The sequence below is a fragment of the Macrobrachium rosenbergii genome, chromosome 48, assembly GCF_040412425.1.
Source record: "Macrobrachium rosenbergii isolate ZJJX-2024 chromosome 48, ASM4041242v1, whole genome shotgun sequence".
Taxonomy (NCBI): domain Eukaryota; kingdom Metazoa; phylum Arthropoda; class Malacostraca; order Decapoda; family Palaemonidae; genus Macrobrachium; species Macrobrachium rosenbergii.
This window is the reverse complement of record NC_089788.1, coordinates 57,578,489-57,603,844: the sequence shown is the minus strand read 5'-3', so window position 1 is coordinate 57,603,844 and position 25,356 is coordinate 57,578,489. Positions and strand designations below refer to the sequence as shown.

The window sequence follows — 25,356 nt, the reverse complement described above, 5'->3', positions numbered from 1 at the left end:
AAGTTCCACAGAAAAATCTGGGAATAGGTGAAGCCACAAATACTGACAAACATATCCTGTGCATTAAAAGTCTTGGGGGTTTATATATGCACGCTAGTGGTGCAGAAAAAAGATGTGTTAGACGATTTAAGGTGAGAAGCTGGAGGTTCTGGCACTTCTTAAGAACATGTACAGTATTCCTTCCCAAGACTCGTGAACAAAGAGGAGGTCTTTATTCACTAGATTCAGGATGTGAACTGGAGGCAGGTGCCTACTTATCTTGCCAGATGATTAAAATGAAGCTTTGTTTTTGTCTGCCAATGTCAAAGATCAGGTTGGAGACCCAGATTCCAATGGAACATTTGTTGTAAGTCATGGGTACCATAAGGGATTCAAAAAGACAGCTGATGTCCACCTCTTAATGACCCTAGGTGAAACTTCCAGTACCAACAAGGAAACCATGAATATGTTTCTGAAGATTTGTAAGCAGAGGATTCATGATGGTAGTTACAGCTTGAAGAACATATTGAATATGGATGAGACAGGCCTCTTCTAGACAACCCATGGGCATTGAAGTGTTTCTCCAAGGAACGATTTTGGATGATTCAGAAATCCCACTCAAAAGTCTTCAAAAACAAAAACCATTAACCAACCCTTCACAGATATATCTGCCAAAATAACACACTCAAAAGTTCCACTTCCTTGTACATATGCTCTGACTCACGGAAGATTGATACCTATAATCAGTGGTATTTTCTTTGTGAGTGTTATGAATATATTATTGTAAGTGTAATGTTTCCTTTCAAAATGTAAGTGTAATGTTTTCTTCCAAATTTCAAGTGCAATGTTTCTTTTCAAATTGTAAGTATAATATTTCCTTTTGGCAGCTTCCCCATGGTGGCATATGTGCTCCAGCAGCACCAATGTAATCTGTACACTGTATACCCAGATGTGCCTGAATTTAGAAATATTTTTCTATTTAGAATATATCACTGGCCAATTATATCTTAATATGGCATGCACAACAGTTGCTTGATTTGTTGTCAACTGTTAATGGAAACTGTTTATTGTATGGCACAGTGTAACACTGAGTTTAGACTTTAAGTGGACCCGTGAACACACATGGTTTCACATTCAAAGGTGTTGGTCAAGGGTACTAATGTACTTTTTCTATTGTTTAAATGTAATTTCCTTAGATAATTTGGTTATTTGGTGAAGGTTATCATAATTTTACATGAGTATTTTATGTAATAATGGTATTCTACAATGATGGTTTATCCCTCATCCAACTTACATTAAAAATTATGCTACCTGAACGATTATGTTAACTGAATATCCCTGACAGGTACAGTATTTACTTGAATGGATCTATTGGATCAGTGAACTATGTACTCTTTCATGTTTTTTTTTTTTATGGAACCCATCTCAGGCACTCTCATCAAAGAAGGTCGTAATATTTTATATAAAAAAAAAAATCAGACCAAGGAGTTATCTTGCCATTTACGATGGGTGATTGAAGAACTTAAATCTCATCAATAAATCAGACAATAAGACCAGCAGACATCTCTTATTTGTGCATGACCTGAATTTGGGCCAAAGTCCTAATGCTGTTGAGATGGGCCTATTATGTCAGAGCCAGGGCAAAGGGCTGCTAAATCTTTCATGAGGAATACAAAAAATGGGTGAGTTAATGTATGTAAATGCTTCAAAAACTCATAAACTGATAGTGTTTCTTGTGGAAAATTTTAAGAACTGCAGGACATTTAAAACTGCCCAACATTTGCCAGGAAGTATCATGCATAAAGGACTGCCTGGATGACTGGTGAAGACTTTACCAGTAGTTTAAACATATCTTTGTGCCAGCACTGAGGGCTAACTTGGAGGAGGTTCTTCCTGTAGACTATTAAGTTGTCCTCTTGTTGGATAGTTGTTAAGCCCATACTCTGTCAATGAATTTGCTAATAGTAATGTTTCTTTAGTTTACTTAACAGCACTCTCATGCTTCCTTTATTTGACATCAATGATCTTCCTTTCAAATGCCTCTTTCATTCTACCTATTCAATCCCTCCTGGTTTTCATCTCGTTCTTCCTCCTAACACTTATAAACTAATTCTACATTTCCACCAAACTACTATTGCACTTTATTCTTCCAACATAACCAAACCACCTCGAAATGCTAATCCATCCTCTTACTAATGCTAATCTTTTTATCATTTTTACATATCTCAACATCTCTTACCCTTTCCATTTTTTCTACAAATATACATATATTGTGCAAGCACTTCACCTTAACAACAAACTTTTCCCTTTCATTAGCATCCATCACACAATTAGCTTGATAATCCCTCATACATTCAAATTTTGGCTTCTATAAACACTGATTCTCTTTCCAGTCTTTTGCACAAACCCCACTAACTTTCTTGCTTCACCTATTCTTTGACTAACCTATTCTCTAATGCTACTATTAACTGTTATTTTACTCCTGAATACCTGTACAAATCAACTTCTTCCAATTTTCCACAATCCATATTAACATTCACTGCCTGATCCTCCTAATTCCCAGTTAACCCTTATAATTTTGCTCATAAATTTACCCTAAACCTTCTATGTTTGAAAACATTTTCATACTTTTATACCAACTTCTAATGAAACCATTCCACACTCCTTTTCTTGACTCACTTTCTCATCTCATTACTTTGCACATACACCTATTGTACTTCTCTGACATCTCTCATCATTCCATCCATAAGATATTAACAACTGCATGAACATAATATGTGGCCCCTCATCACAGACCTGCTTTTAAACTAATCACTCTCCTGTCTAGCTATCCTGACACATGATTTGCTTCATCCTACAAGCTATTACTGTAATTGCTTGCAACAAATCATCTTCTATACTATACCTCCTAAACATCCCAATAAGCCTTAAGTCAAATTTTCTTTACATTCAAACTTTTCAAAAGGCAATCTAATAACAGGCACTTGTTTCAAATACCAGCTTCTATGTCTGATCCCAAACTGTTCTTCCTTTAACAATCCTTCTTTTGTCTTATTCTCTCAAACTCCTACCTTGCACTTTACCTAGTATACTGATAAATGTTATGCCCCAATAATTTCAAGTTATCACAATTATTCCTTTCACCTATTCTGTTGGAATATTTACCACATCCAAATCTGTATACCTTATATGTGTGATATATTAATTTTAAATTGTTAAGCAAGTTTTAATTATAAAATACCTTTTCCTACTTATACCATTATGTACACTACCCTTATTTTACTAAGTATCACCCACTGAGCTTGTCTCTTAATGAAATGTCACAGTCATGCACTTGTAACCAAGTTGGTATGTTTCATCCTGGTGTGCCTGCTGCTTATCCAACAGATATATGTGGTTCCTCGTTGGGTAAGTGGGTTCCGTTCACAGCTATCACTCTGCTGGCCGCGAATTCAAATCTCCAACCGACCAATGAAGAATAAGAGGAATTTATTTCTGATGACAGAAATTCACTTCTCGCTATAATGTGGTTTGGATTCCACAATAAGCTGTAGGTCCCTTGCTAGGTAAACAATTGGTTCTTATCCATGTAAAATAAGTCTAATCCTTCGGGCCAGCCCTAGGAGAGCTGTTAATCAGCTCAGTGGTCTGGTTAAACTAAGATATACTTAACAGATATATGTAGCTAAAATCCAAATGCTTTCCATGATTAGTTTCTTGTCCTCACTATGAGGCTCCTTTTAAGTGAGTGAGATACAAAGGTCACTTGCTCCATTGGTATGTAGGGACAGCACATACCACCTGCCATGGACACAGCCCTTGCAGGCATAAAGATGAATTTGGATGATCACCAGACATTGCAATACATGCTCGTGGCAGTAAGTATGAATGACGAAAGGTTTCAGTTTAGACTAGCCCTGTGGGTTTAAGGATTCAACAGGAGCACTGGGGAAAAGAATAACCTTTCTGACAGACCTCTGGCTGAGAATTCCTCATCCCCCCCGACAACCTACCTTCTTCCTGAGAACATTCCTTGTCCCAGAAAATATGCCAAGACACTGGAATCCGAGACCTCCCAATATGACTCCCTGATAGAGATGAAGAGTCATTAATTAGAATAATTGCCCTGAATAACAAGCATGAAGTGGACCATGACACTGAAGTCTCCCTACAGAACCTAGAAGAACCCAGGTTTCTTTTGCATGAGGAGCCCTGGGAAGGAAATCTGGGCTCTCCTATGCAAAAATCTGATGTCAAGGAAGACACCAACAGGACCCTCATCCTCCTCCCCCTGAAATTCCTGTTCCTCCTATGAACACATTCATTCATCCAAGGCTCCAGTCTTGTGCCAGGTGGTAGCGATGTACCTGTCCCAGCCCACCGTATCCAGACACTGGTTCCTGAAAAGGATATGCCATATGAAGCTAGGTTGGAGCTTCAGAAGGCGATCTCACAAAGTATCTAGGAAGTCCTTGATACTGAGTTCCACTATGTCCAGGATGCTCTTGACGATTCCTGTCAGGAATTCAGGGCAGCTTTGGACACTGAGTTAGTTATTGTGTCACTAAGACATTTTTAGCCCTCAGAGGAGAGACCAAAAAGTTCTTGAATGCAACCCGCACAAAGATAAGTCCTCTCTTGGAGAACTCTAGGTCAAGGGAGCGTGGTAACAAAAAAAACCCACGACGAAGTTGAGCTGGGTTTTTACCTCCCCTTTTAGAGTCAGACCTAGACTTATAGAAGGATGACCTCCCTGCTTCCTCAGTATTGACTGGTTTTAATACTGCAACCAGTTTTGACTATAATCCCCCCCCAACCAAGCTGGGGGATCAAGGACACCAATACCAACCCAATGCCAATACTGAAAACTCTCTGGGTAATGTCTCAATGTGTTACTTTTACCTGATTGCAAATTCCTCACTGATAAAAGGAAAATATTTATTGAGGTCTATCGTTTGGAATTTTGGCACAGACCTGCTTTTCTCTAAATGGAATAGTGCTTGGTCCCTCCTGCAGCAGGAGTTCAGAAGGTGCCAAAGAAGACTGTCATCCCCTGCTGGCATGGCAACCAAAGTCACCAAAGTCACCTTTTTCCATTTTGATGAAAACTATGGCACCTTCACAATCTTGAAAAAGCAATACCACCTCATGGTGGCTCCAGCCTTCTGCCCCCCTCACTTCTGAAATGGTTAATCATGTTAAGGGAGAATTTCAGAACTTTGCAGTTACTGAAAAGCTTGAGTCAATGGCAAAAATAAAGCCATTCCTTTCACCCATCCCTGTATCTGAGAAATCTATAAAGGAATGGACAACACTTGTCCTTTACTCTGAATAAAAAAGCTCCCACTGGACATGACTACCCTGCAGTTTGGTCCCCCTATAGGCTAAATCTCAGACAGGATAGCTGCTTTTGAGATCCATGCTAACCTCCACCTTTATCCTGGAAGTGACTATAAGAGAGCTTCCCAAGTCTTTTAGGACTGCCTTGGCTGTGGTTGGAAAGAACCTAATGCAGATCCTATCAGGCACACTGATTTCATGCAGTGGTGCTTCAGGGCCTAGAGAGAAGCCATGGCAGGCTCCAACATGTTGCTTCCCAGTGTCCATCCTACTGTTATATTCCTCCCCCTCTTTGAGACTGTTGTAACATAACTCATAAGATGAGCCTAAATTGTATGGTACCTCCTCTGCTGGGTAGATTGGAACCTAGGAAACAATGTTCCCAGCAGGAGCCCCACCCCCTTAAACCAGTGAAGCCCTGGTCTGACCTGGAGCCATATAAGCCTTCAGTCAATCCTATATCTGCCAGCATCAGAAGAGGGCAATAACAACAAGGGTAAAGGATGAGAAGAGCTCAATAGTATATAGGAAGTTGGGGCTCATCTTGGGATACAGCATCATTGCCAACAGGCTTGGGTAGCAATGGTTACATCCCCCTCCACTCTTCAAGGGTTTCTCCAACAGCCAGACCCTTCCTTAGAGAAGAATATACGAAAGCTTTCCTAAAGAAAGCCACAGAAAAAGAAGTGTTCATTCGTCATCAGGTACATCTCTTCAGCATATCAAAAAAGGACTCCTTTGAACCAAAAGTGATCCTCACCCTGTCAGAACTGAACAAGCACACTGTGTGCTGCAAATTTAGGATGACAAATACTACCTAAGTATTTTTGCTCATTCCACATGGTACCTGGACCATCTCTTATCAGTCTGGAAGAACAATACAGTATTAGTAAGTTCCAATTACCGTTCCCTTCCAAAGGTTCCAGATAGGGAAAGACAAGTAGATTCCAGGTCATGACTTCAACTTAAACACTGGCCCCGAGAATCTTCACAAAATTGGCAACGGTAGTTTCCCAGGAACTCAGGAGTTCAAATGATGGCCTACCCAGACAATTGGCTAGGCTACGGTGGAGAACCATCAGAAAAGAGTGCCTAAGAAACCTGAAAGTGGTAATAGACAGACTAAAAATAGTTTATAACATGCATTTTGTATGGCCGGCACTCCACTGGGGTACCCTTCATGGCCAGTTTTCTCTGCCTAGTCAGACTAAAACCAAAATAAGGAAAATCCTACAAAGGATCCAGGCCCAATCCAGGGTTTCCCAACAAAAGTTGGGCTGGATCCTGGGCTCGTTACAGTTCACATCTGTCACAGATCCATTCCTCAAACTAAAACTCAAAGACATGAACAGATTCTAGTTCTCACATGCTTGCAAAATGAAGGTAAGTAATGATGAACTAGGAACATTAATGTAAGTAACACTAACAAAAAACACAATCCATAACAGATGTAAGTAAATCTGGACTTGGGAAGAGCTAGTAGTTTAATGTTAACTTCTGAATATGTATGTGTAACTATCACAGCCAGGTACATTGTATTTACCTTGCATGTTTTTACAGAAATTAAAAAATAAAGTAAAAGTACAAACAGTTACAAAGTAAAAGTGAAGTCAAGGATCGAAAACATAAATGTAAAAGAAATATGCGTCTATATTTACATTTCTTGTGTCATCCATGGTAAGAGTTCACTTTTAATAGCAACATGGTATAGCATATGATAAAAACAGTCGTCAACTGCTTACAGCCTCTGTAATTATATATATATATATATATATATATATATATATATATATATATATATATATGCAGGCAGTCCCCTGTTCCGTTCTGAGGATGTCATGATAACTGAAAATTGCTATTTGAAAATCTGTGATTTTCAGTTTTTTTGGCGGTTTTTCGGGGCTTATTGGTGCTGAAAAGCACAGATTTTTGGTTATCGGCGCCTCTGTTAGGCATGTATCGGCGCCAATAAGCAGAAATTGGCAATTTTCGTCGCAAGACAAGTGCCATAAAACCAGATCGCCATTAACCGAGCCCGCTGTTAACCGGGGACTGCCTGTGTATGTGTGTGTGTGTGTGTGTGTGTGTGTATATATATATATATATATATATATATATATATATATATATATATACAGTACTGTATATATATATACATACAGGAAGTCCCGGTTATTGGCGGGCTTGGTTATCGGCGATCTGGTTTTTTGGGGCTTGTCTGATTTGATTTTCAGTGCCGATAACCGAAAATTGGCAATTTTTGGGGTTGATAAGTGCTGACTTTCGGTTATCGGTGGTTTTCGTTGATTGTCGTGCTGTTGGAGTGGAACCTCTGCCGATAACTGGGGACTGCCTGTATATATATATACAGGCAGTCCTCGGTTTACGCCGCGTTGTAAGCCGAAAACTTGTTGAAAATCATCAAAATCTCGTTGTAACCTCGGAAACTGTCATAACCCGGGGACTGCCGGAACTGTCATAACCCGGGACTGCCTGTAATATATATATATATATATATATATATATATATATATATATATATATATATATATATATATATATATATATATATATATATAAATAAAATGTCAATCATATGTAGCTCAGCCTAAAAAGAACCAACTGCTTAGACTATAACATGATGATGCAGATGGATCTAAAGTCAGTTGTAGTGAAGTGTATCTGAATTTGACAAATATATGAGCTGAACTAGACTAAGCTCTGTCATCATAGCAAAGAATGTTAGTGTGTACGCCGTCCCCGGTTAACAGCGATCCGGTTTTGCGGCGCTTGTCTAGCGACGAAAATCAGCAATTTTCAGCACCGATAATTGGGTATTGGCGTTGATACATACCTAACAGAGGGGCTGATAACCGAAAGCCAGCACTTTTTGGCGCCGATAAGCCCTGAAAATCACCGATTTTCAATTAGCAGTGATTTTTGGTTATCATTACACCCTCAGAAAGGAACCTGCACGGATAACCGGGGAACTGCCACTGATTCAAATCTTGCCACAGAGGGTGACAGCTCTCTTTATACAGTGTATTTCCAACTCTGATTTAGGCTTGCAATGATAAGCATATCCAAAAGTCTTTGAGGACATCATGAAGTTAGGAGATTCCAGTCATGAAGAATACATTTGTGATAAAGTAACAAGCTGAATATATATATATATATATATATATATATATATATATATATATATATATATATATATATATATATATATATATATATATATGTATGTATGTATGTATGATACAGTATATATATATTCAGCTTGTTACTTTTATCAGATATACAAGGAAATTGGTGGCATCGGGAGACAGACAAGATGGCGTAGGTAGGAGGAGGAGCCGACCTCCTACAACCCATTTCAGAAGGGTAGCATCAGTTTTCTCTGACCCAGGTAAAATCTGAGGGGTTGGCTTGAGGTGGGCAGTAAATGTTAAGACAGCAGGTTTGCCAGTTATGAAAAATACAAATTAATTTAAAATTTGTGATTTGTTCATACACAGGACAAACCTTTGTCTTAACATAAAGGAGACTTACTCTTGGTGGGAGGATAGAGCAAGCCCCAGAACCAACCGGAGGTTCAGCTCACCTGGTCTCACCTCCTGGCCAAGGATGGGTATAGGAAGGAGTCATAAGCCTCTGAACTGTAAAGTAAGGGTTACTTGCCAGCCAGACATCTGGGTTAGGAGACAAAATGGAACTCCTGTTACACTGTGTCTAGTATAGAGACAAAGAACTAATGTCGGAGACAACAAAACTATGTTAGCCACCAGCCTTGTTTCTTGTCATTTCTTCTCTCCCATTATACGAGAGAGGATGGGACTTGCTTCCAAAGTAGTTTATATTGTGTATGAACAATCAGGTAAAACTAATGGAAAGGAACTCAACACTCAACTGTATCTGACCAGTTCCAGCACTTGACGGATAAATTTCTCTCCACTGCCCGCCAGTAGAGAAGAAAATTAGAAATTGAGAGGAACTAGACCAGTCAAACCATTCATTCTCACTTTCACAACCAGTCATCTTAGGTTAGATACAAACTGTCCAGCTAGGGGCACCTGGATGAGCTAAACAATATTTTGAGCAGCCACCATCGGACCCAAGGAAAAAGTGTCCAAGGACCTGTGGGCAATGTCCTGCAGATAGAAGGATGTGAAGGTGGTTTGGCATAGCCATGTACATACCAACCTTTAAGATCCTTTGAACTGACAGGTTCTTTTTGAATGTGATGGAAGGTCCTAGTCCCCTAACATCATGTGCTCTTGCATGCACTGGATTAGCTTCTGGATTTGAAGAAGGAGAGTAGGCTTGTCTAATTACTTCTTGAAGCCAAAAGGAGACAGTATTCTTGGACACTTCTTTCTTGATCCGGCTTGTATTAACAATAAGTCTTCGACAACCCGCTCTGAGATGTCGAGTCCTTTTCAGGTAGTTAAACAGTGCCCTAACGGGATATAAAAGTAACTCATCAGGGTCATTACTGACAAAATCTGTAAGAGAGGGGATGGAGAATGTCTTGACTCTGTCGTCATGAACTGAGGGATTTCAGGACAAATTCCAAGGCTACTGACCCTCAGGCTACTGACCACCAACCTCTCGTTTAACATTAAAGGATACATCGTGTAGTTTGCTTACTCTCTTGGAAGATGTTAGGGCCAAAAGGAAAACAGTCTTGAGAGTTAATTTCCTGTCTGAAGAGGCTCTTAAGGGTTTATATGGACTATGTGTCCAACTGCTGAGCACCAATGTTAGGTACTAATCTGGAGGTTTAAGGTCTCTCAGAGAGCAAGACTGCTCGAAACTCTTGAGAAGCATAAAAATCTCCCATGAAGAAGATAAATTCATGTCTTTGAGATGTAGAACTAAGCCTAGGGCAGCCCTGTATCCCTTAATTGCTGATACTGAAGAAGTTTCTCCCTACAAAGGAAAATGAAGAAATCTATTACTTGTTGAATAGTAGTTCTGACTGAAGAGAGACCCCGCTGATGACACCAATAACAGTAGACGGCCCACTTTCCCTGGAACACGACTGTGGAAGACTTCCTGAGGTAGCCTGACATCTCTGTTACTGATCTGCGAGAAAGCCTCTCACTTGCAAAAGATACTGGATAGTCTCCATCCGTGAAGAGATAGGGACCCTACCAACTGGTGAAATCTCTTGATGTGCAGTTGACACAAAAGGTTGTTCCAAGGAGGAATCTCTCTCGGTGCTTCTGTTAGTAACGTTAGAAGATCGGGGTACCATTCTGCGTATGGCCATAAGGGAGCTACAAGGGTCATTCCGTGGTTCTGGGAAATCATCACTCTGTTGATGACTTGATGGATGAGGCAAAAGGGAGGAAAGGTGTAAACATCCAGATTGTCCCAGGGATGTTGAAGGGTGTCCTCCACCACTGCCCAGGGATCTGAAACGACCGAACAAAAAAAACCTCTAGTTTTCAGTTATGTCTTGTTGTGAACAGGTCTACTGATGGCCATCCCCACAGAAGAAAAAGCCTTTCTGCTACCTCTTGATGCAGTGACCACTCTGTTCCCAGAACCTGGCCCTGTCGACTCAACTTGTCCACTACCACATTCTTCTTGCCTGGGATGTATCTGGCTGAAAGAACTACCGAATGAGAGACCACCCACTGGTGCAGCTGTACTATCAAGGCATGAAGATGACGAGACACTAACCCTCTGTTTGTTGATGTAAGCTACCACTGTACTGTTATTGGACATTAGTACCATGAAGTTTTCTGCCACCCTTTCTTGAAATTCCTGAAGTGCTAAGAAGGCTGCTTTCAACTCCAGAATGTTGATATGGAGTTGTCTGTCTTGGTGATCCCACAATCCTAATATTAGTAGGTCTTCCAAGTGTGCTACCCAGCCCTCATATGAGACATCTGAGAACAGGAGAATCTTTTGGGGGAAGTAGAATGAAGAGGCACTCCTATGGTCAGGTTTCTGTTGTCCAGCCACCAAGCTAAGACTTTTCTTACTGCTTCTGATAACAGAACTTGACACAAGGGAGGATCCTTTGCTGGGGACCAAAACTCCTTCAGTCTCCACTGGAGAGACTGAATGTGTATATGACTGCGAGGGACTAACTTCTCTAAGGACAACAGGAAGCCTAGAATGACCTGCCCCTGATGAGCAGGTTGCTTCTTCTTGGAGAGTAATAGATGGGCATAGTTCCTGAACTTCTCTACTTGTTGCTCTGAAGGAAATATTCTCAGTACTGTCATGTATATCACCAACCCTGGGTAGAGTAGTCTCTGACTTGGGGAGAGGTTTGACTTTTCCAAATTTATCATGATGCCTAAGCTGTGACAAAACTGAAGTTTCTCCCTGTGTTGTATCAACTTCACCCGAGAATCTACTGGAACCAGCCAGTCACCGAAGTATCTTAGGACCTGAATTCCTTGAGTGTGTACCAATGTCATGACTAATGTGAAGACTCTGGTGAAGACTTGTGGGATGGTTGAGAGACTGAAGCATAGGACCTTGAATTGATAGACTATCTCTACCAGACTGAAGGGACGATACTTCTAGGAAGATTGACGTATTGGAATTTGGAAATAAGCTTCCTTCAGGTCTATCGTTAGCATGAAATCGCTCACCCTGATGGCTTGGAGAACTGTTTGAGGAGCTTCCATTCTGAACCGTGTCTTTCTGATGAATAGGTTGAGGGTCAATAGGTCTATAACGGGTTTCCAATCGTGTGGCCTTGAGAACTAGAAAGATATGGCTGTAAAATCCTGGAGAGTTGCACTTCACTATCTCCACGGCTTATTTTTTCATCATTTTCTTCATGTTGCCTTGAAGAGCCAGATGTTTTGCCAATCCTTGATAGTAAGTTGATTGGTGAAGTGGACACTCAAGAGAGTTGGGGAGGAAACTCGAAGGATAGTAGATGTCCCATCCAAAGGACATCTACTATCCAGGTCTCCACCCCGAACTACTGCCAAGTTGCCCAATGGCTCACCAGGCACCGCACTGTGGAAGGTTTCTAGGAAGGCAATGGTTTGTGTGAAGGAATTAAATGTTTTTTGTTAGTTGTGTTTTGTGTTTTTTTGTGCTTTAGTGTGGTTGGTTGTTGTAAAAAGTTTTCTTGTCTTTTGCTTTTTCAGGAGTGAATGAGTGGTAGGTCAGCCGACCAACTTTTCCCCCTTCTGAAGTTTGCCTTTTGAGGTTTGCCCTTTGGAACTTTGTCCTCTGGTCTGGGGACTTGTGTGGATCATTTTGTGTTGTGGGGTTTGGAGACTTTCTGTGTGTTGGTTTGTGATTGCAAGAAGCAACTGAACTATATTAAGGACACTCTGAAGGTAAAGTGAAGTTAGTACATTTGGAAAGGGGGTAGTCTGATGTGCATGTGTCATGGAATTGTTTTGTTCATACACCTTATGGAAGACTTGTGTGTAAATGAATTTGAGAGATGCTAAAAGAGCCATCTCTAGAGACTGCAGTTATAAGGAAGTTGGAGATCCTGTTTTAAGCTGTACAGTGTCCTATCTTTGGCCCCGAATGAACTTTCTGTATAGACAAAAATGTGAAAACTGACTCTAGGACAAACTAATGATTTAATGAACTGGCAGTTGGACTTTCATAAGTACTTTTACTGACTAGAGTGATCATTTTGGATCCTATGATTTTGGATTAAGTGTAGTTTTATTCTGCTAAGTTGAACTCCCTGATGTTGTAAAGGGAAAGGTATAGTGTGTGTGTGTGTGTGTGTGTGTGTGTGTACATATACATACATATATATATATATATATATATATATATATATATATATATATATATATATATATATATATATATATATATATATATATATATATATATATATATATATAATATATATATATATATATATATATATATATATATATATATATATATATATATATATATATATATATTATATATATATATATATATATATATATATATATATATATATATATATATATATATATATATATATATATATATATATATATATATATATATATATATATATATAAATTTGTTTTGTCCGTATTGATGCAGTCTGCTAAGCTGAAGTCACTGGTGTTGTAAAGGGCAGGGCATTACTGTAAAAAAATATATATATTATATAGTTTTTATAGTTTAGTTATGTAGTTTAAGGTAACTGATGTGTGCTTGAGAGAGAGAGAGAGAGAGAGAGAGAGAGAGAGAGAGAGAGAGAGAGAGAGAGAGAGAGAGAGAGAGAGAGAGAGAGAGTGTGTGTGTGTGTGTGTTGGAAGTGGTTGTTTTCATTAGTAAAATTTCATTGCTTGTGTTTCGTTTTTGTTTGTATACATGTGCACTGTTGTTTTTTTGGTTGCCTAGTGCTGTGAAAGAGCCAAAATTTCATGTTTTGAAGACTGGGGATTAGTTAGGTAATAAATTAGTTTTAGGAAATTCAGTTGTTTTATGTAAATCTTCTGTATTCCTACTTTGGGTCATCGACCACAGTTCCTCTTTCGGGAAGCCCCAACATTATCTTGACGCCCAATGTGGGGCCGTCGAAAGTAAAGCAGAGTAAAAGAAAGGGGTGAGGACTGTTGGCAAGATGGTTGAAGGAGGAAATATGGAGGGTGAGGTTAGGATGATTGTGGGGGGAGAAGTTGGTCAGTAGGTAAATAGAAGAGGTGTTTGCTGTGGCCATTGCCTTAAGGGAACACTTAGAAAGAACAAAGACAGAGATGGGAGAATTGATGGATAGAAAAAAAGGCTAATGTTTGGAAAGGATTTGGGGATGGAGCTAAAGGAATGGACGAGGGCAAGAGTAAGGGAGTAATAAAGTTCCTATAAAGGAGATATGGGAGAAGATAGTTTGGAAGATGATGATAGTGTAAAAGGTGGGGCAGAGGAGAAAATTAAGAAAGGCAAGAAGAAGAATAAGGGGAAGCCCAAGAAGAGACAGAAGGGGTATGAACTTAGTAAAGAGTTTAAATACAGAAAGTGATACAGTACCTCAGAGACTAGTAGTGAGGAAGAGGGGGAAAGAAACAGATGAGAAAAATATTTCAGGAAGGGTAAGATGTCAGGGAGTTTTTTGTAGACTATACAGCAGCAGTGACAGATCTGGGCAAATAAGTTAAAGGAGTTTTTAGAAGGATGATTAAGAGTGTACTACAAGAACATGTGTGCATTTGAAACTTCCTACGAAGTTTTAAAGTCCACAGTGATCAAAAAAGTTCATCGGATGAAGGGGAGAGTTATTTTTAAGGAAGATAACCGGGTTGGGGAAGCAAAAATTAAACCAGGAGAAGCAGTACTTCTGTATGCACAACCGCTTAAAAACACTGGCGAGGAGGAAGTCTGGGGATGAAGGTATAGAGAAGAACAAACAGGCGTTGAAAAAGTTTTAAGCTACCATACCAGAAAATGTGCAGAGACATTAATAGAAAAAAGGATAGTAAGAAATTGGCAGGAAAAAGTTTAAAAAGTTTAAATTGGGAAGTTGTTCTGGAGATCTTGGAAGATTTGCAGTATGATCAGGAAAAAGAAAAAGAAGTATATGCAAGATCAGATGTAGTAGGTGGCAAATAGTACCGGGATACCTTAGTAAGCTACGACATTAAGATTGTGAGAAAGCTATTGGAAGAGTACTGGAGAGATGAGAGATCAAGAGACAGATGTGGTCAGTATAAAAGGGGAGGAAATAACTGGAATAGGAGTCGAAGCTGACACAGAGAAAGATGCAGAAAGTGTAAATGTCGATCTGAACAAAAACCAACAAAAATTTAATTCTCATACGTTTAGGATCATACACAAAAAATGTGAGAAAAATATTACAATATATAAATAAATTATAAGTATTTTAAAATAGGAGTTACTTTTCAATCACCCTGTATATATATATATTTATATACAGGCAGTCCCCGGTTATTGGTGGGGTTCCGTTCCCGACGGCGTGACGACAACCAAAAATTGCCGCTAACCGAAAATCGGTGATAATAGCACTGATCCCTGGTTAGCGGCGCCGATAACTGGCAATCAGCGCCACCTATGAGAGGCAATCAGCGCCGATAACCGGTAATGAAAATCTGGTTATCATCATCGCTAGACAAGCCCCGTAAAACCGGATCGCCGGTAACCAAGGCTGCCGATAACCGGGGACTGCCTGTGTATATATATATATCCCCACTTATCGGCGGGGGTTCCATTCTGACGGCGTGATGATAACTGAAAATAGGCGCTTTTCGGGGCTTATCGGCACCGAAAATTGCTGATTTTTGGTTATTGGCACCTCTGTTAGGTACATATCGGTGCCAATACCCAATTATCAGTGCCGATAAGCAAAAATCGGTGATTTTTGGCACCAAAAATTGCAGATTTTCGTCACTACACAAGATCAGCAAAACAGGATCGCTGATAACCAAGCCCACCGATAACTGGGGACTGCCTTATACAGTAAACCCCCCATATTCGCGTTCTCATGGTTCACGGACTCACGCATTCGTGGGTTTCTCTGTGGAACATATCTAACCATTATTCGCCGAAAATTCGCCCATTCGCGGTATTTTTCACTGAGAAATATTCACTAATTACTGTATTTTCATATAATTTTCATGAATAAATGAACTTTTTGTGATAAAACTACTAAAATACTCAGGTATATGCATTTTTACAGGGCTTTTCTGTGTTTAAACTATCAGAATGGGCAGTTCTAAGTTTTTTTAGAGGGTTTTAAGTATTTGGATTTTAGCTATTTTATGGGGGTGTGGGGCGATCCCCGCGAATAGGGGTTCACTGTATATGTGTGTATATATATATATATATATATATATATATATATATATATATATATATATATATATATATATATATATATATATATATATATATATATATACATATATATATATATATATATATGTATATATATATATATATATATATATATATATATATATATATATATATATATATATATATATATATATATATATATATATATATATATATATATATATATCAGCACTATATACACATACACAAAGACGCAGTCCCGCTTATAGGCGGGGGTTCTGTTCCCGATGGTGTGACGACAACTGAAAATCGCAGCTAACCGAAAATCGGCAATAATGGCACTGATCCCTGGTTAGCGGCGGCGATAACCGGTGATCAGCACCGCCGATAAGAGACGATCAGCACCGCTGATAGGAGGCGATCGGCGCCGATAAGAGGCGATTAGCACCGATAACCGGTTATCAGCGACGGAAATCTGGTTATCGTTGTCACTAGACAAGCGCCGTAAAACCAGATCGCTATAACTGAGGCTGCCGATAACTGAGGACTGCCTGTATATATATATATATATATATATATATATATATATATATAAAATTTGTTTTGTCTGTGCTGATGTATTCTGCTAAGCTGAAGTCCCTGGTGTTGTAAAGAGCAAGGCATTACCGTACAGTGTTTTTGTAGTTTGGTTATGTAGTTTAAGGTGATGTGTGCTTGAGGGTGTGCGTGTGGGTTGGAAGTGGTTGTTTTCATTGGTAAAATTTCACGGCCTGTGTTTCTAATTTGTTTTTAGTCGCCTATTGCTGTGAAGGGGCCAAAATTTCATGTGTTTTGATGATTGGGGATTAGTTATGTAATAAATTAGTTTTAAGAAATTGAGTTTTTTAATGTACACCTTCTGTATTCCTACTTTGGGTCACTGACCACAGTTTCTCTTTTGGGAACCCCTAACACCCCCACTAATGGCAACGTGTTGGGAGGGCACCCTACCTACTGTCTTCCTCCTCTGGCTATACCTCTGCCTCCTCTCCCAGGCCTGGAAGAATGGGGCTGAAAGGGACGCTGCTGAGAGGTTTTCTAGGAAGTGGAAGGAGACGGTTGACGAGTCCTACGTTGAGATGTAGTAACTTGAGTCTTCTTTGGGGCGACGTAGGAGGTAGCTTGCAGTCTTGATTTGGACGTACTAACCCGAAAGGAAATGGATGATTTGGCGACAGCTTGATGTACCAACCTGTCATTATTGCCAGCTCTACATCTATCTACTGCGAAGTCTAGCTGGTCTTTTGGAAACAGAGATGTAGAAGATAAAATATCCCCATTTCTTAAGGCTAACACTGAATCGGTACTAACAAATTTTAAAAATTCGGAGAGGGCAAGCCTCTTCTTTAAAGCAGCCAGTTGGCCCATATATTAACCGTTAAGTGGGACAGGTACATGATGGTTTTAACCCCCAGATTGTAATAACCTAAGGATGGCTGTGCCATCTGGAGATTTGGCCATGGCAGTGGAGGAGATCTTTGCCACTGCTGTTGACCATAGGTCTAGCCAAGAAACAGCCTAAAAGGCTGATGAAGCAGTTGCTTCCAATGTTGCTGATTCTTGAAAGGTAAAGGAGGTGCCCTTTTCCTTATCTTGGTCCAAGGATATCCCTGTTCCTAGCACACTAGGTCTGGGTCGATTTGTCTTTGCTATAACACATCCATGGTAGTGGCATAAAAACATTTATGTCGAGGCAGAGGTGGAGGCAGTAATTTGAATAATCTAGTGGATTGTAATGAGTTATCCTGGCCTGATATACGGGGATTCACTTGTTTAAGAATTTCTCTGCCAAGTTTGGAGCATGGCAATCCTAGGGGTGTCTATGCTTCCATCTTAAGGCCCAGGAAGGCTTCAATACCCAAAAAAAAAAAATCTGCAGTAGTTCCTACAGACTCCTGAGTCTGGCCGTTGCAACCACGAATCAAATCGCGCACCCCAGCATAGGAAGACGAGAACTCTTGATGGTCTGCGTCCTCTACTTCTTTGACCTCTGGAGTCATAATCTGGTCTATCTGATAATTCAGGTATTGTACACATAGAACATCCTGATTTATAACCAGATCATAGGCTCTTTCAAGGCCTAAGACTCTCTTGGGAGCCTGTAAATCTTTAGAGGTAGACAGATCTTGATTTCTGTCATGCCCTTGGGAGCAGGAATGAGAATTATGATGAAATGGCAAACGTCTTGATAGGTTATGATGCCATGAAGAACACCCGTGACGGCATGAAGACTGGTCTCGTACGTGTGAACAAGAACACGTAACTCTGCCATGGATGTGTGAACGGGAACGCTCCTTGAAAGGGGATGTAAGACATGATGTCTCATTATGCTGTGCAGGACCTGGATAACTTGTAGAGCAGACACATCCATGTGAATGGGAGCGTGAGTCACGATCACGTACATGTGACTCTTCTTACGTGTCACATGAACATGTCGGTGAACAAGTGTGTGAATCACAATCCCATCCTCGTGAGCGAGATCATTGAACACAGAACCTCCTAGGAGAACATGATTGGAAACAATGACATGGAGAAGATGTACTAGGGAAGTCGAGTGATCTCCCTGGACTATCAGCACGCGACTTGTATAAATGTTGACGGAGACCTCCAAGGAGAGGGATCCTGTGGTTTATATTTCTTGATGGGGGCCTTGTCATCCTTCCTACAGACTCGTAGAACACATGAAGCTGGCAGGACGTGAAGAGTTGACAGTCCTAACATCATCAGCTGGGCAGGGAGCAATGGAAACAGTTGAAGGAACACATACATGTGCCTTGACGGAAGAATGGGTCTGGGAGTCATCAAGGGTAGAAGCATGAAATGATTTAGCATGTACTTGCTTAGATGAGCGAAAAACAGCCACAGGAAAAGAACGAGAACCCGACGAAGAGTCTCGAATCTTCTTACGTGGAGAAGCTAAGATGTCCCTTTTCCTCCTACATCTGACGGGAACTGATGGAGCATAAGACAAAAACGAAGAGGAGATTGATGAAGATGACGAAGAAGAAGAAGAAGAGGAAAGAGATCTATGACATCTCTTCTTGGAGTCTCTAGCCCCTGACTGACCAAACTTCATGAAGATACCTTCAACCCTACAACCCTATTGCAAACTGATTGGATAAGGGAATCAGGAGCAGTTGGTGGAGCTGACGGTAAGGACATGGATGAAATCACAGGATGGGGAGAAGCAAGTGTTGTAGACAGCTGAGAGGAGGCCAACGAGATGGAAGCTGTAGCAGAAGTGAGATGAGATGATGTCAATGAGACAGTAGACTGGGGAACTGTATTGGTGGACTCAACTGGAGTGCAGGTGGATAAACAATGGGACAAGGCCGGAAAGGGTTGGCACACCTGGTATGCCTAGGGAGTCCCAAAAATCCAACATCATCTGTGCATCACTGTCTGCAAACACAGTACAAAGGGGAAAAGCCTCTAAACACCCCCCTGCGAGAGCAGGGACATCCACATCAATTACAAGATCTCCTGCACCCTTAATCGAATCTTCTAATGCCGAAACAATAGAAGAATGAGAGGGAGTAAAATCTTCATGGGAAGAAGACGCAGCATGAGAAGATTTTGGTAAAGAAGAGGTAGAACAAGATGGGAAGACATGGACGCTACCATAGAGGGGGGGAAAACCTTCCCAAGGTGGCAGTGCAGACTTCCTTCTATACCTCCACTTCTTATCAAAACTCTTCCATTGCTCAGGAGACCAATCAGCACATCCAGGGCAAGGGTTACTTACGCTGCAGATGTTAGATCTACATCTAAGACAAGTAGAATGAGGGTCTTTCGCAAAAGAAGGCATGAATCGGGAACAAGGGTTGTTGTCAACACCAGGGCATTTCTCTGGAGTTAAATGGGTTTAAGAGGATTATGGGATTGCATACACATGGTAGGAACACACGAAAACACACAAAACCCAAAAGGGACTAGCAGAATCCAATGGTGAATGTGGGCAGGAAGTGGCCTTTAGGAAAGAGGACAAAAGCACTACCTCCTACAAAGGCAGCCACTACCCTTCCGAGATGGGTTGTATGAGGTCGGCTCCTCCTACCTACTGCCATCTTGTCCATCTCCCGGTGCCACCAATTTCCTTGTAACTATTTTTACCTTGACTCCAGCTGGCACTAGAGAATTTTTCCCTTATGTTAAGACCAAAGGTTTTTTCTGTGTATGAACAAATATATATTCTCAATTAACAGCCATAATCTCTCAACTCCTTGACTTCCTCAAAGTTTTTTGGATAGGCTTATTGTTACATTGTACATCAAAGTAGGAAATATATGAAAAAAGCTGTCACCTTCTGTGGCAAGATTTGAATTTATGTACAAGGTGTCCCAGCAAGACTAACACTATTTGCTATGCCAACAAACATTAGTCTAGTTCAGCTCATATATCTATCAAATTCAGATACATTTCACTAGAGATGACTATAGACCCAGTTGCATCACTGTGTCATAGTCTTAGCATTTATTTCTTTTAAGACAAAAATATACTGTACATATTTAACTGACAGGTTATTTTTGTGCATTAAGGCCCCCAATAACCTCACTCTTTCCTGTTGGGTGTTTAATTCCTCCTCTTTATTTGGATTTTCAAGGCATCTACTGGGCTGGGTGCTTTTCTGAAAACTTATGCTCCTCAGATCTTCCCAAGAAATCAATTTAATACAATTAAACTTTATCAGCAGGATCTCCAAAAGTCTGCTTTAGTGATATAGTTTACTTTGAGCCTCCCATATGAGAAACGTATGAGTTATAGTCATTAAGTACCTTCATTTTGGTATCTAATATGCCATAGAATTTTGCCTAACACTTGCATGACCTCCAGCAGAGAATCAGGACACTGGGTTTACCACTCCCCTGACAGCAACACATGCTCCCAATAATTAGAGATATGACATAAACTTCAGTCTGTCACCATATTTTTCAAACTTTATCCCTCCTTTGGTAGTTTCAACTGGCTGATATTTATTCTAAGCAACAATATACACTAGCCTCTCAATTTTATCTAAATCAATCGTCTTTATCTCTCCCGATATAAATTGTAGGGAACAGAGCATGGTTTGGAGTAAAATTACTCTTTACAGCAATTATCCACATAATGTGTATTAACAGTGGTGCTCAACTTACTGACAATTCATTGCGCACTCAATTCTCCAATTGAGCAGCCAATACTCATTAAATTATTTACAGTTGTCTTGCTGATGCTGATTTGCATAGCGAGATCTTGGGTCTACTCTGATTCTTGAGGAACTATGAACTGATTGCTCTCTTAGGACCTATGTGGTACATACTTGAAGCAAATAAGTGAACATCACCAAATTGAATTATCCTTGTATAAATTGTGAACTAGACAGTAAACCAGTCTGATCAGCCCTTATCATCAATCACTTCTAGAATATGAAATTCTGCCTTCCTTTCTGTTTACCTGATCATAAAACTTTCTTATTAAAACAGAATGACTGATTTCTTTCCATACTCTGGTGTCACAATACATACAGTATGGTCACTGAAAGTAATTTTATATTTCCTAACACTTAAACCAAGAAGTCAATTTCTTTGTAGTGACCACGCTTGATCTGGAAAGCCATGTCTATCTCGATTCCATCATCAGAGAAAAACAAAATCCGAAACGAAAGTAGGTAACTCAAGCAGACGTGGTGCATTTCCACAGCTTGAAAAAAAAACCCTTTTAGCCTTCATTTACCTCATAACTAAATGACACTGTAAAATAATGATTTGTACTTTTATGAATATTAAGATTTTGTTTCGGGTATGGAGACCATTCCTTTACAAGTATTGTTCTGTCTCACTTCCTAAGCCACTACTGAATAAGAAAAACATATGTTAAAGAGAAGAGTTAACCACTTTTAACAAGGAAGTTTAGAAATCTGAGCATGGTATGGATTTGCTGACGACTAAAAGCATATGCAGAGAAATGGTTTTCCTCTATGAAATACAAATTAAAAATGTTCATGTTCCTAATAAAAACAGTAATAATTTTTGCAAAACATATAAAATTATTTCTACATCAATCCTATAAATACCTCTGCTAAATGTAATACTGTATCTCAGTGATACATAATTATTCTTCGATCATAGAAGATTCATGGCAGGACCAAAAATATTGGTTCTTGATTTCTGCTAAAAATTCATAATCTAAATTCACTGCAAAAAAATTATTTATATAAAACACCAAAAACTTTTCTCATACTCACATCTACAGAGAGAACTGGGCATATCTGGCCAAGCTCCAAATCTAACTCCACAGCAAAGCGCAGAAAATAAGTAATGAGCCAGAGCAAATGTGACTTGTCCAACTGTATCTGATAGGGCAGCATGACCTGAAGTCGAAGTCCTTGAACCAAGTTAGAATATCCATTTAACATGAAGTCAATTGTAAATTCTTTCAGCAAATCTGCTATATCTTCTGGTTTTGGACGGTGATGGAGCAATGCTTTAGCCTTGATCCCACTGGTATCTTTGCGCCTAAGCAATTTGTTGCGCCTACTATTCTTTTCCTGTAAGGCCTTCTGCAACATCTTGGCAGGTCGGGGCTTACTCAGCATCTTATGTGGCTTCTGATGATGGGGACGCTTGGCATGAGGACCTTCATCACATTCAGAACCAGTTGAATTGCTTGACTCGTTATTCTCTTGCGTTTCTGAGAGCATCTTTTGGGACATTGCATGCCTAGATCGCTTCTGCCCAGTCATTGGTTTATGAAGCTTTGGGAGCTGGGGCACAGGTTTAGCACTGGAATCTCCACTTGACCCTGATTCCTCCTCTTTTGGAGGTTGCTTTAGTTGCTCCACTGGTGAACATACACTCTCTACACCTGTTTTATTTTCTGTCAATGGCATCACCTCATCCACATCCTCTGGCATGGGAAGCAAATGATCTGTATTATCACCAAGTAATCCTTCAGTCTCCTGCTGATAGTCATGGTTAAAGGCAGGAAGGCATGGGTCTCCTTGTTCATTTTCTAATAAAGAAAGTGGAGATACTTGTTCTAATACTGGTATAGGGCTGCTACCTTCACTTCCTCCTTCACTACCACTGCCTCCACGGTCACACTCCTTCTCCCCATTGACACTTTCATCACATTCCCCCAAGCTTTTCTCATCACACGCTAATTCTTTGTAATCTATTCTCATATTACATGGATCGTCATCTGACTTCTCATTTTTATGTTTGCTATCTCTGGCTTTACCTTTCCTATCAAATTCACTATATGTGGAATCTTTTTGCATCTGATCTTCAGATGAAACCTCTCCTTCACCAACTGAATTGGAGGGTCTTGGTGATTTAGAAGATTCTTTGCCATTCTTCTGAGCTCCCTCTGACACAGAGTCATCCTGAGAGGAATCCATGTTAGAACCAGACCGGCCAAAACCACTGTCTTTACAGCTGTCATCTTTTTCTGATTTCCTTTGCCTTGCGTTAGTTTTACCATTCATGGCAGAGGTAGTATTTCGAACATTGTCATCTGTCATTTCAACAGGTGAGAGACGCTCAGATGAGTCTGACACAGGGTCAGATGTTGATATAGCATCCTGAAAAGGAAAAAAATGTATGATGAGAGTCATATGTGAATCATTTTATAAAAACTGAAATAAAAAAATATTTCTAAAAAAAGTAACGTATGGTAAGCTTACTAAACCACACAATAAAAGTAATGACAGCTACCTAAAAGGACAAGAAATACAGTAAAGCCCCCATATTCGCGTTCTCACGATTCACGGATTTCTCTATGGAACATATATACACATTATTCGCAGAAAATTTGCCCATTCGCTGTATTTTTCACCGAGAAATATTCATTAACTATATTTTCATAACTAAATGCACTTTTTGTGATAAAGCTATTAAAATACTCAGGTACCCAGGTAGTGCACGAATTACGATAATTCGTCTTACAATAATTCGATTTTGAGATGGGGTAAGTAATTAATACCAATACGACAAAATTTATAAAATATGTTTAAATTTCGCGCGGGCGCTGGCAGCAGCATACAATCAGGTAGCTAGAGAGACCAAATTACAATAGAACAACTTCTTTTTCTTCATCTCTTTATCCCATCTTCTAGTTAAAAAAGTAAAAGAGAATGATAAAAGTATTGTTAGTAACATTATACTCTTGCATAAATACGTACAGTCACAAAACAACCGAACGAGAAACTTGTTTTTCTTATAACTGAATCGGATAACACCAGCCGTTTTACTTATATTTTCACCACTGTATGGTAGTCAACAATTACCATAAGTTATGTTACAAATGACGTTAAGCAGAATAGGACTGATATATTTTTCCATTATACCCTTATTCGTTATGGATAAAATATCGACAAGGAAATATACTGCTACATTTAAGCTGCGAGTTGTAGCTGAAGATGAGAAAACAACGTTCAAGCTGCTACTGACTATAAATTATCATGCATCGGCAACACGGATGAAACTCGACCGTAAATAAAATTGGAGAGAAAGTATTTTAATCAAAACTACTGGGCATGAAAGAGCACATATTACTGCTGTTTTCATGCTGATAAAAGATAAATACGTAAAGCTCGTATTATGATGAAATAAAGTGAAAATAGCGAACGGAATCTTGATTTTTTTTACACAAAACAAAAATGGTCCCAAAAGGCCAACGTCATCTATTAACGAAAAAAAATAGCTAAACTAATTTCACATTGAGACGTATTTAAGTTATATTTTGACTTAAAACACTTCATATAACGAAAAATAACCTTGTCCCACATAAATAGCGTATCTAGAGATTCATTTACGCTAACTAAAAGCAAGAAAAGCACTCTGAACTGAGTGAAATATGGCGAAATAAACTTGTCGCGTAACTGATTTCCAAACCAAAACATTGATCACTAGGCTATGATCACAATTTATAATACAAAAGCAATATAAGAATATATACAATATTATTGGATACAGTGAAGTAAAGCATAACATGGAAAAGATGCATATTCGTTATGTTGGTGGCTGTATAATACAATAGTAATATGTGAATATAGAGTACAGTATAATGTAGACTAGGCTACTGTATGTAGACGATATACCATAGTGTAGGCTAAGCTAATTCTTGTTTGTTATTCAACTTCTCTTTGTATTGAATTATCATCAATTTCTCTTTGTACCGAATTATCGCAGGTCAATCTGCATGAACCTCCAGAATTAGGTGATATTAATAATTACTATACCGTATGTGTATAGAGTA

At 39.5% G+C, this 25,356-nt stretch overlaps 1 protein-coding gene across 30 annotated transcripts in view; it reads right to left on the bottom strand.

The window, feature by feature from the left end:
* Window positions 1–25,356, bottom strand: part of tim (timeless) — a 510,805-nt gene that overhangs the window by 274,245 nt on the left and 211,204 nt on the right. For all 30 annotated transcript variants that reach the window (XR_010850869.1, XR_010850868.1, XR_010850866.1 and 27 more), the window contains one exon: window positions 22,343–23,680. Coding sequence is in view for 26 of the 30 variants with exons in the window: in XM_067091829.1 (XP_066947930.1) it covers window positions 22,343–23,680 (1,338 nt within the window). In the remaining 4 variants the exon portion in view is untranslated. The remainder of the gene's footprint in view (window positions 1–22,342; window positions 23,681–25,356) is intronic.